The sequence below is a fragment of the Xiphophorus hellerii genome, chromosome 4, assembly GCF_003331165.1.
Source record: "Xiphophorus hellerii strain 12219 chromosome 4, Xiphophorus_hellerii-4.1, whole genome shotgun sequence".
In the NCBI taxonomy this organism is placed as follows: domain Eukaryota; kingdom Metazoa; phylum Chordata; class Actinopteri; order Cyprinodontiformes; family Poeciliidae; genus Xiphophorus; species Xiphophorus hellerii.
This window is the reverse complement of record NC_045675.1, coordinates 14789482-14802730: the sequence shown is the minus strand read 5'-3', so window position 1 is coordinate 14802730 and position 13249 is coordinate 14789482. Positions and strand designations below refer to the sequence as shown.

At 36.7% G+C, this 13249-nt stretch overlaps 1 protein-coding gene across 2 annotated transcripts in view; it reads right to left on the bottom strand.

Annotated features, from left to right (window-relative positions):
* LOC116718935 (chromodomain Y-like protein 2) overlaps nt 1-12905 on the bottom strand; it is a 34899-nt gene extending 21994 nt beyond the window's left edge. Inside the window, exon 1 of one of the 2 annotated variants that reach the window (XM_032561239.1) lies at nt 12657-12905. In XM_032561239.1, coding sequence (XP_032417130.1) covers nt 12657-12680 — 24 coding nt within the window. In that variant the 5' untranslated portion in view covers nt 12681-12905. Of the gene's footprint in view, nt 1-12303; nt 12550-12656 lie in introns of those variants that run through there. The other variant, XM_032561240.1, reaches the window with a different exon arrangement.
* Nucleotides 12906-13249: the final 344 nt, after the last annotated feature.

The following is a 13249-nucleotide window of genomic DNA, read 5'->3' as shown; positions in this document are numbered from 1 at the left end:
CCCACAGGCACAGTGCTCATTGTGTTTATTCTTTGTGTTTCATTAATATTTCATCATATATTGCTTATTATGTAGGGACTAGATGCTGGGTATGCTTTGACTTAATATTTTTAATGAGTTAACTTGTTCCCAGATACAATTTTTCAAGATAGTAATTGTTTATTCAACCAAATGTGATTTATATTTGGAGGTTTCATTGTATTCAGAAAGGGATGCTAACGTTCATGTGTGCAGATTAGTGTATGATTGGGTAAATGTACCAACAGAACCAAAAAGATTAGGTATTGAAAAATCATAATCTGGTCCTTTACTATGAATGTATAAGTTTGAAGGTTTAAACATATTCTAAGCCTGGATTTACACTGCATGCGTCTCTGTTCTGCTGCAAACTTAGCTGGTAAGGTGATCATGAAGGGATCTGCTGTAATTTACACTATGTGAGACTCCGCCCTTCTGCGAACCTCAGAAGTGCTCCAAGAAGCATGTGTGGGAAATGAGAGATTGTAAGATAAAGCCAGTGATAAAAAGGCTGAGTGTTGTCATAAAATACTGGAGTTCTCAACTTTCAAAGTGACAATTTTTCCCTTCACTGCTCTCTAACGTCATGTACTCTGACACTCCTACAGTGAATTGAGCAAGAGAACTTGACTTAATAGGTTTTAAAATTATATACTTTTGTGTGTATGCATAGCTAATAATGAAACATGCATAAATAATAGCATAAATGTACCCATATTTTCGTTAATGTGGATAGTATTTTGAGCAAATGTAGTTTGTCTTGGTGAATTATTTTGAAAATACAGATGCTGTACTTGTGCATTCTCCTGTTGGAGAGGTGTGATTTTTGAAGATCGACTACGGATATATTCCGGTGTCTGGCAAAAATAAGATCTTTTCTAATTTAGACAGATGGTGATGTGGAGGTGTCGTGCATGGAAGTTATGTGTAACGTTCTCATTGACTGGTGTGTATTTATTGTGGAGTCCTTTATGTGGTGGAGCGGAGATAAAATAACTGCCATGGTGCCACCGGAGTGTCCAGTGGACATTGGAGACATCTTTTATTGTTTTTTCTCTGTTAAATATAGTCCATGAACTATCACATTTGCTTAGTCCACCATATTTGTTTACTATGAACTCATGTTTGGCCTCAAGGTTTTGCGAGTTTTCTGACGACATCCAAGTGTTGGTGAGTGAAATTGATTTGTGTGTAGTGTGTTGCTCCTGCTGTGTGGCTGTACACCACAGACCTTAGGACCAAACCTGTTAGTGTCATGTGTGGTCTATTTGGTTTTGAATGGTATTACTGAAAACACTGATACTGTGAAAACTGTAGATTTTTTTAAACCATAGTATACCTTGAGATTGGTACCCAAACCTTGCCTATATATAAATGTTGGGCACATCTTTTCCTGAACACTGTTCCAGATTATAGAATTCCCTGTATGTGTCTTCATGTTAAACCTGCTAAAATGTGTCATACTGTCTCTGGACATCATCTCAGCATACTCTGCAATTTGATTTCTGACTGATATGCCAAACACTGGCTTCTCTTATGTTTCTCTTTTGTGAGGCTTAGTCTTTAGCACTTGGGGAAGGTTTTGGATTACAGATCTCATTCTCTTGAATAAATGCTTAGTATTTGCACTACAAATTTGTGATGTTTAGACGAATTGATTTTCTAATATCTCTGCATTATTTCCTACACCAACTTGCATGAAAAAAACCAAAAGTACAATTTCCATTCCTGTGGTGACCGTTTTCAGTCTATTCTTTTATTCAAATGTAACTTGCATGTAGTAATACTTTATGCTTTCAGATGCTTTGTGCACAATAAAAGCAGTAAAAAGTTTTATTAACAAAATATGGAAGAACTAAAAACTTCAGTAGAAAAAGTTCCAATGTCACACAGAAGCCTAATGTTCATAAACAAAATGTGCCACACTTTGGAATAACCATAGTTTACACAATCTTGAAAGAGTTCAAATAAAATATATTTGCAAAGTATGGCTGGAATTATTGATGTTATCAAATCTCACCTGCACAAATTTCACCGCAAATCAAGAGGTTACAAAAAGTCATAACATACACAGCTGACATAATTTTTAGGTGTGGTTACATGTGCAGCTGAACACATTTCTGACCACAAGCATTAGTTTATCCTACTGAACAAGCACTAAAACTTGTGAGAAAAGGAAGCAGCTTCTCCCTACATGCAAAACTGTTGTAAACAACATAAACATCAAGCAAATGCCATGATAGCCAACTTCAGTGTTGCATTAGACTTACGTGAGGAAAACGTATTCAGCTCTACTGTTCTGTCTATCCAATTACCTAGTACTTGACGTACTTTAATATCTACAGTAATTAAAATCAATTACTGTGAAAAAATATTAAGCGTACTAAGCAAGTTGAAAACAGGAATAAGTGTGTATCTAATCAACAATTAAACAAGAAAACACACGAGTTGTGCTAAAACAAAATTGAAAGCCAAACAATGTATTTTTTCTTCAGCACAGCTAATTAAAGTTAAGCATGACCAGCAACAGGTTGACCTTCCTAGCCTAATAATCAAAGGCAATATAAGACAGCCAGATGAGTATATTGTCAAAGAGGAATATTGCTGATTATTTTACGACAAGTTAAGAGTTTATAACAGTTTGCAACTACAGTTTTGACTAGTTTATTGTATCATACTTTCCATAATGGCCTCTCAGTTAAACTACAAATCCTAAAATCCATTTGGACAGCATTATGTCAAGCCTTGCAATCCCAGTGTTTGCCCTTTGAAGCGTTTCAAGCTGAAACCTGAATGAACATTTAAACTACCTAGTGAAAAGCTAGAAACAAAGAGAATCTGAAAATACAGAGGCAGATGTGCTTTTGTTTATTTAAAACCTCAGCCTACTTTGTACTGAATGCACAAATTGATTTGCTGACAAGGAATCTGAGAAAATTAAGTTTGAACTTGCCAGTAATCTGTTTAATACAAATGAGAAACAATTCAATCAAACTCCAACACATTTTAATGTTTCATCAGCGACAAGGTGTCCAAGCACTACAGAGACTGGTGATTCATGCTTGCCATTACCCAACTGTGAGTTGTTTGAATTTCATTCAGTAGTGAAATATTCCATGACTCAAAGCCTGATCTCAAAATATTATTTAATTTACAACCAAGAAAAAATATTAGGTGTGCGACTGGCCTTTTATTTTAGGTAGTTATAACCAATTTGTTCTGATTTCTAATAAAATTTGGAAAAGTTTGTTAATATTTCTGTATGCATATTTTCACAAAAATATTGGAAAACATGTTAAATTAAAGTCCTTATAAGCCTGTAGGGTCTGCTGTTGAGAAACATCCTCACAGCATGAAGGTACCAAAACTATGCGTCACTGTGGGAATGGTGTGTTTGTGGTGATGTGTTTGGTGTCCACCAAACTTAAGTGTTTTATCTGATGGTTAAAAAGCTCCATGTTGGTCCCATCAGACCAATAATATTTCTTGCACTTGACCATGTAGTTGCCCACGTGCCTTTAGGCAAACTCTAGTGGAGCATTGATATGAGTTTTCTTGAGTGGCTTTCTGACTGCCACTCTGCCATAAAGATTTGCCTGGTGAAGAACCCAGGCAACCGTTTTTGTGTGCAGACTCTCCTAGAAGCTTCAGCTGTAACTACTTCAGCTGAAGGTGTCCTGGTTTCCTCTCTCAGTAGTCTTCTTCTTGTATAACTCTGAAGATGGCGTAATCTAGGCAGATTTTACACATGGGCTATATTTCTTCCATTTCTTGATGATTGATTCAACTGAACTCGAGAGATGTTCAGGGCCTTAGAGATTTTTTTGTATGCATCCCCTGACTCCTGACTTACACGTTTCAATAAGCTTTATAAATTCATTTTTTTAATTATACATGATTACCACCATGTTAGTAGCAGATACCTTTTAGTTAGTAGAAAATAATTTTTTTAATGGGAAAGTGTGGCATGTATTTGAACTTAGTCTCTTTTACTTTTATATTTCTAAATATAATCCAGAGTTACTAATTACTTTCAGATGTCACCCAGCTAGCAAATACAATTTGCCTGTGTGTAATTTAATCTTAGTATAATGTTAGTTTTGTGAAGAGATTCACTTCCCATGCACAGGTAGGAGAGTTGAGAGTAGCTGACATGAAACCTATTTGCATGCACGGAGCAAGAAAACTTGCAATAAAACAAAAACTCAAGCTGGCGGTTTGCCACAGCAAATATGTAGAAGTGGGGACATTGGTCAGATGAAATAAAAACTAATCTTTTAGGCCTATATATAAAACACTTTATGTGGTGGGAATACAACACCCAAGACACATAATCACCAGAGCAAAATATGGAGGCAGCATCATGCTGTGTGGATGCTTCTCTACAACAAGGAAGTGGCAAGTGCTCAGATCTGAAGGGAAGATTGAGAATGTGTGTAAAATTTCTTCAAATGCTGGCAAAGCTGGTAGACAGACCTGAACATCCTGCAGCTGCATCTGTTTCCACTAAACACAGAGTCAGGGGAGCTGACCACAAATGCACACCACACTTTGAAATGCTTATTTGTAGAAAAAAAAATATCTATGGACCCCTTTTGCAAAAGCAAACGTAAAAGACAATTGCAGTTACTAAGCTTGGTCACTGTTTACGTGTAAACAGTGAGAGAAAGAAAACACACTCTGAGTCAATTCTAATGTTTCCACAATATACTAGTACTTATACTATGAGGCTTCCTGCATATGAGGTTTTCTGCATATTTTGCATCTTTAGAAAAATGGTCCCTTGTAACTCATTAGTGCAAATGATCATTTCTTCTTCATACTGAGAAAAACACCTGTATCCCCTGCTGCAAAGACATAGTGCTAACTATTAGCAGAAAACATCTTGGGAGTCACCTGTTGCGTTACTCATTTTGGTCAATAAGCAAACAGACTGAAAAGCTACTTGAAATCCTTAACAGCAAAAAAAATAAAATGCTAAAAGTAGCCATTCTAAAGAGTTCTTGATGGAGTTGGTCATACAACGATGAAGAATATTTCACTGAAGAATCTTCTTCCACAAAGCACAGCGGGTAGAGCTCCAAATGCAAAACACAATGAGAACAAAGGACAAATTTTAAAAGCTTCCCCTGGTTTATTTTGATTTGGTTTCTGCCTTTAATTTCCAGCCAGTGCATGTCAGGATGTTGGTCATATCTACCTGGGTAAGTTGGAAGTCATCACTCTGGTTTGGATTAACAACACCAGTAACATATGTGCTTCAGCAGGATCGCCGTTAAAATAAAATATGTTTATAATTATTACATAAATTCCTGATATTGTTTACCAAAATACAATAGCTTGAATCAGTTAAGAAGTTATTACATGGAATTAAGGAAAGCTTTGTTAGGATTTTAATATGCTTCTTATGCTTGTTTTTAAACTTTGTGGAATTTAATTGTGATTTATGTTGAACAGTACTTTGTGACTTTTGTCAGTGAAAATAGCTTAATAAATAAACTTTATGTGCTTACTACATACTTTGCTGTGGTCCATTATTCAAAATATAGTTTTATTTTTTCTTGTTAAAAACTGATTTACCACCCACTCAATCAATCAAATTGTATTTGTATAGCACATTTCAGCAGCAAGGCATTTCAAAGTGCTTTACATCATATCAAACACAGAAACACAATGCAACATAGAATCAACAATCAAAACACGACATTAAGTCAAGTTTCATCAATAAATTTGTAATTGATTACGTTTCAAATACAATCCTAAACAGGTGAGTTTTTGGTCTAGATTTAAAGGAAGTCAGTGTTTCAGCTGTTTTACAGTTTTCTGGAAGTTTGTTCCAAATTTGTGGTGCATAGATGCTGAATGCCGTTTCTCCTCGTTTGGTTCTGGTTCTGGGGATGCAGAGCAGACCAGAACCAGAAGACCTGAGAGGTCTGGAAGGTTGGTACAATAACAGCAGATCTTTAATGTATTGTGGTGCTAAGCCGTTCAGTGATTTATAAACTAACAACAGTATTTTAAAGTCTATTCTTTGAGCTATAGGGAGCCAGTGTAGAGACTTTAAAACTGGTGTTATGTGCTCTGTCTTCCTGGTTTTGGTGAGAACGCGAGCAGCCCACCAAAGAAGGGAATTAGAAGAGATGACACAAAGCTCTTTTGTTTATTAGCTTAAGATTTTGGCTTTGTGCGCCACAGGACTCAACAAATGAGATGACTAATGCTGTGATTAATGGTGTATTTTCTTCAGACCAAGGAGGCAGAAAGTTATGCCTACTTGATCTCTCTGTAATTTTGATTTCTATTCTGAATACAAGAACATATCTAAGTATGGAAATGAATCTGCAGTGTGCTTATAGACCTTATGTAGCTGCTCCACCTGTCTTATCCCCAACATGCTCCTCAAAAGCAGAAACTAGTACCGTTGCTTGAGACGGCAAGAACGAGAGCAAAGTTATTTTCTGCCACGGCATTTCATACCTCACAAGTACTGAAGTTTTAAAGGTTCCCCCAACTACAACATTTGTATACATTAGTTTTCAGACACCATGCAAGAAAAAGGTTCTGTTCAAAAGATATGTGAAAAAAGCTACAAGAACTCCTAGAGCTGGGTGCAATAAGAGATTGTCAATTTGTTCATGCAACTGTGGGAGAGAGAACATTTTTTTTTTCTGTTCTTGCAGGGGAGGGCTGCTCTGTGGGGTGGAAACTTATCTGAGGACTGAGCTCCAAGGTGGAGACTCAGGTAAATAGGCAGTACATTGTATAAGTAGGGGTTTATAAGCACCTCTGAATGGCTGCCACAGGAGATTCAAGGATTTCTCAAACATGTATGAATGAGTGAAAGCAACACTCCTTCTATGTTTTTGGTGGAGGCATTACATCATGATATAAAGCAACAAAAAGTCAATTTTGTAGCTTTTCAAGTTAAATCTCATTTAAAAGAATCCCCTTCATGCCAGATTTAGACTGCACTGAAACTAGCCATAAAGTACACCACCTCAACCAGGTCTTGGGAAGATTATTAGGACTGCAGTGCACAACTCATCACATGTAATATAGTATCCGTACAGAGTGCTAGATAAAATATTAACAAGGCTTTATATTAGGATAACATCTGTTGGTCAATATTGACATGAGGATATAAAAATGTGCATGCAAGGCATAATGGTGGTGGTCATAGAAATATCCTACCAGAGAACCCATACACCCAAACAGTCATTTACAGCTGAAGTACTACATACTTTAATACTGCTATGACTGCTGGAATTTGATTTATGGTGCTGATCTAAAAATTATTTTAACATGTTTGCAGCAAGCAGAACGGCATGCTCACCATGGCACTCTGATCTACAAAAAGGCGTGACATACTGGTAGTCCAATAGCTTTATTTAAGGACAATGCAAAATAAATCTCATATTTTCTCCGTATGTTTTGTGAAAGAAGTTTTGTTTTCTTTAGCCACTTCACAATGGGCTAAAAAAATCACAAGTGACATTTGTAGAGTACTCCACATAGAAAACAAAATTCAGCATGAGAGACTCAGTATGGAATTTGGATATACCATCTCAAGTCAAATATTGAACTCTTTCCAAATTTCATACAGTGACAACAAAGTTGTCACTGTATGAAATGTGATCATCACATGATCCTTGTGATGGTAAAAATGAAACCAGAAATAAAATCTCACTTTAAAGGTAGCAAGACAGAATTCATTTTGTACAGCGAAAATATGAAAAATATCACGTTGAAGTCACAGTATAAATTCACCATAACCATTTACAAAACTTATACCTGAGTAATAAAGTATCAACAGTGAAATTATAAAGTCTGTTGTTCACACTTTAAAGCCGTTTTCATTAGTTGTTCATTAGCAGAAAAAAGATACAACAAGACAGCAGTGTCATTCATGCTTCTGCTGCTGAGTCATAGCTATACATGAGGACCTTTCAAATTAAAAAAGACCGAAAAGCGTTTCATAATGTGCAACAAAGAAGGCTTAGTTCAAAGAACACTATCCGCTATAAGCCTTGGTGATAAACTCAAAATTCTGACAATGACTCCCATCATTTTGCCCATGTCGGTATTTTTGGTGTAACGAACAAAAAGAAAAGTCTTATTTGTCATTTTGGCTATGTAAAGGTGCTTAGGTAGGCTTAGCCTGGTCATTGTCAATCTCCGCTCAATTCTAATCTCTCTTCAGTGCTCTATCTGGGCTTCCTCCCATTGAATTGGATTCCTCCAGTATCCAATCAGCAAACAGAAAGAGAAGTTGTGAGAAATAGTGTTAATTTCCTGTGCTGTTGTAGGATTATAGTCTGCCTGTAGTTTTCAAAGAGTTGTAAGTGTTGTATTGTAAGTGTTGGCAACACTTACAATATTGAATTAACATTAACAGCCATTTCGTTTGATTAAGCTAAGGGTGTCAAACTCCAGTCCTCAAGGGCCGCTGTCCTGCAGCTTTTAGATGTGCCTCTGCTGCCCCACACCTGAATAGAATAATTAGGTCATTAGCAAGGCTCTGGAGAACTGATCTACACAAGGAGGAGGTAATTAAGCCATTTTATTCCAGTGTTTTGTACCTGTGGCACATCTAAATACTGCAGGACACCGGCCCTTGAGGACTGGAGTTTGACACCTGTGGGATAATCACTTCTCTCGGGCAATTTCCACTAAGCTTCACAGACATAAGCCACAGACAAATGTTAGCGATTTTTAAAAATATAGGACTTCAACCACGTCAATGCTTCCAGCAAGCAATCGTTTCTCAATAGCCAGGGGTTCAGGGGTTGTACAAAGCGAACCATAGCTAACATAGGCTATGCTCATGTCCTTTTAAGACGCTGCACTACATGTACAGTCTGTAGGTTGGAGTCATGTGATCTGTCCAGTTTGTAGCAAGAAGTGAAAGAGATGGGGAGGTTGATAAAATGAGTTAAAGTCCATTTATCGTTGTCAAGATGAACTGCTAATTTTATCAAATTGATTTTAGACCATATCCCCCAGCCCTACTCCTCTATTTATATAAATGGAAAAAATGCAATAATTAAGCTTTTATTGGTTAATGCCAAATTTGTAATTCCCCCCCAAGTCTCATCTGCTAATTCCAATTTTATTCCATTGCTTTTCAGAGAAATAAAACATACAATTTTACTATACTGGGGAAAAGGAATACATTATAATACATTTTGTGTTTACAGTCTGAAAAAAGTGGGTGTTTGAGGTCAAATGTATTATCACATATCACAAAACTAGTTCCCAAGCAAACAATAAAACACATGCTGAATGCAACATGCAGTAAAAGAAACAGGATTACTAAAAACTATTTAGTATCTCATGCAACTTTCAAGAAAAGGTAAAAAAAAAAAAATCTCCCAAATAATCTAGAAAATATTTGAATAATTCTATGGTTTGAGCAGTTTGAGCTATGTCAACAATCTTGGGGCAGCCACACCGGATGCTCAGTCACCTCTACTTTTTAATTTGATCTCAGAACATCAAGGGGAAACTAGTTGACCTAGTAGTTTACACATTCAGCATTAGAGGAAGTAAGTGTGAGGTGGTGTGCAGCTGTTGACCCAGATATAAGTGTGGGATTAGTTGGCTAAGTACTAAAACTGGCATTTAAAAAGAAGTGTGTGTGAGTACTGCAAAAAGGTTAATGTAAGTACACATTTTATATGTCTGTGCTCCAATGAACCTGAGAAAGAATTATATCTTCAGCCTCTTAACGTGTAGATCTCTTCAGATCTACACGAGCCTAACAATGACGGATGGATGGGTGCCTTCAATGAAGGAAAGATGTAAAACTTGCAGAAGTATGGTCCCGAATCAAAGAACTCGTCCAACTCTGGAATAATCAGCAGCTGTTTTTGATTTATTTGATTATTATTATAATTATTATTACAAACTCCCAGACAAATAAAAAAAATAAATCCCAACATTTTGGATGGACATTGTCTTTTACTAGCCATAAAAAACTTAAACAAAATTTTTTTTTACCAGATATCAAGCACCGCAGGCTTTTAGGCACATTCTTGTGTGCAAAGAAACAAAATATCTTTAGCCTAATACACAAGTGGAAGTTACCCTCAAGGAATTTCCAAAACTGCTTCTCCTAGAAGTGCTTAAAGGAAAAGTAAGCAACTAATGTTTGTGAGCACAGCATTTAAACCTGGCCTCAAATACCTCTATGTTGTCAGCAGTAAACTGAGACAGAATAAAACTAGATAGATAGTAGGGCTGCAGCGATACACTACTTTCACAATACAATGCAATGTGCGATATTTTGCACACTGTATGATATACAGTATATCACGATATTCCACAAAGGATACGATTCAATACGGCACGATACAATACATTTTTAAGATTTTCTGAAAGATTTTAGACGGACAGAGTGATTTTGGTGACATCTTGTGACTGTTCCACAGACTTGGATTGAATTAATTGAACTGATGGTGTAATGCTGGTGTAATAAATGTTGTTTTTGTTATACAGTTGCTTTGTTTAAATGTTAATTGTGTGGCTTTGTGTATTTGGCTATACAGAAAAATAACCTTTTTTGCCTTATTCACATACGTATATTAGATAGTGTAATTTTTCAATTTCATTTCATTATTTAATTAATTGTAAAAGGTTAATGTACATGTGCAACTGGGTAAAAAATGTCATGTGTGATAGCTGTCATTTAAATCATGTGCATTTGATATAAAACTCAAAGTACGATTTAATGTATCGATACTTGAGGATGAAAAATTGATACTTTCTGAGGGAAAAAATATCAATAAATATTATAGAATCGATAAAATTACACAATCCTAATAAACAGACAGACAGGTAGGGAATAAACTTATGTAGATTATTTGTACATAGTTAAATATACAGGGACACTTAAAAAAATGTAATACTGTGAGAAAGTTATATGTGTCACTCATTTCAATATTTGCATTCATTTCAATTATATTTAAATTGTCTAAGCCACTGAATTTTGAGTTTTCATCAACTGCAAGCCATAATTATAAATGTTACAAGAAATGAAGGTTTGGTATACCATATTTCACTCTGTGTCCTTAATTTATATAAATTCAATTTTGCTTTCTGAAATGAATGAGAAAAATATGGATTTTTATCATATTCCAAATTATTTTAGATGTAATGGTAAATAGACATTATACATTTTAAATAAGCTCTAAAAGTAAAATTTAGAAAAATTACATGTTATTGGTGACCCAGATACTTTTAGTTTATTGAGCGAAGCATATGTCTTCTACCTGTACACTTCCAGAATATTGTCATTCTTAACAACATCTGATTTGTTACCATATTGGAACAGAAACAACTCACACCAACCTTTCCTTGGTTAGTTTTGAGTCCATTGATTAAATCATGCATTTGGTTAAATCATACATTTAAAAACAGAGAAACAAAAAGCATACTTCACATAGCTAATGAAAATAGTACCCATTGCTTATCAAAAACCATCAAAACCAGTGTTTGTTGCACAGGAAGCTGTCTAATTTTGGTAGATAGAACTATAAAAGTTCTATTAAAAGTACTGCTCATAACACTGAGGCAAAGATTTATTCACAAAATAAACTACAATTGAATTGATCTTCGTTACATTAAAAGTGGATAACAAAGTATACAGAACTGAGAACAATCAAAGTGGTATTTTTCTACAGTTTCATACATGAAACACACATTGAAATGCACAGTTTAAAAAATAGCAGGGTGAAAACTATAACCTAGTGTTTTTGATTTCATTTATTGTCCTTAACTCATCCTGCAGTATTTTCTATGGAGTTAAGAGATTATCTACATGAAAATCGGGAGAACCCCAGCTGTCTGCTGGACTTTTTGAGGCAACTCTAAGCAATGTGCTCCACATCACATGCAGGCTAATAAACGATGGAAAAGGCATGCTTGTTTGTCTTAAAACGACGTCATCTGTAATCAAACCTTCATCTCTGTGAGTTGCAACATCTGACACCATAACAAGATAACGAGGCTAAAGTGCCAGGACTTTGGGTATTTTCTGGCATTGTTTCCAGAGTGATGCTGCTGCGCACAAAGGGTCAGCGTGACCTTCCAATTTGGGGGCAACTTTTCCACCCCACGCTGCGAGTCACTATTTCACAAATGCAGACATCAGCCAGCACACTCCAACCACTTTTCAGCGCTCGCTAAATATAAACTGCCGCCTTGTTTTGTTCGATCTCACCACACACTCGCCCGACCAATAAACACTGCCATGGCGAAATATATTTTGGCATGTTAAATGCGCACCTTGAGAGCCCATCACTCAGTCTGTGGCAGCTCACCATGCCCGTCCGCTCAGCGCTGCTGCTGTCACTTTACCACGACTTTCAACTCGGCGACACACTGAGGAGTTCAGCCCCTCTATTACATCCTATTTACCACAGCCGATAGGAATCATGCTAAAGTATATCAGGAGCGACTTTAAGTAGAAGCATTAATAAAGCCAACCCCGTGTTGGTAAAGCGTGAAGAGGGTTAGTTTCGCCTCTTAAAGGGCTTAGGACACCGCTTTTTACATACGTGACGCCCTTCCCTTTACTTCCTAATTCCATAATTCGTCAATATTACAGAGCATATTGCGTGGACGTGCTTTTATCCTACCTCGTAAAGATCTCCTGAAGCCATTCTGGGGTGCGGACAACGGTGGCGCGGCGTTCTTGCCTGCCCTGTTGGATTTTTTTTTGGACCCTACTCTCTCGGTGTTTCGGCGAAAGCCCCGATAGACGGGAATTAGCGAGCAGCCTTGTTATTCTGAGCAATCCGCAGTAGCAGATCAGCAGACAGTGTCAATCGAGCCCGGCGCTGTGCGACGGATCGTTCCACACTTAAAACAAACAACCATCGGGGCGGTGCTGTTTACCCAGACCCAAGTGGAGGTCTGGAAATTAGTCCCCCGCTAAAGAATGCACAGCACTGATGGTCTGCATGCACCAAGCTCATCCGAGCTCTGTTGCAGTCCAACTACTCAGCGGGGGATATGTTAGATGTTCTGTATTTACTCACGGCAACTGGAAGGTAATTTCCTATTATTCACTCTACCTGCCTACTTTTCTGACCTGATATTATTAATTTTTTTTTTTTTTTTTAAAGTAACTATGCTGGGTACAGTGATTGATGGCCAAATGGGAACCAGAACACCCGTGTTGGCTCAGTGACATGCGCATCATTAATTAAAAATTTGTTCTCATCTCAGT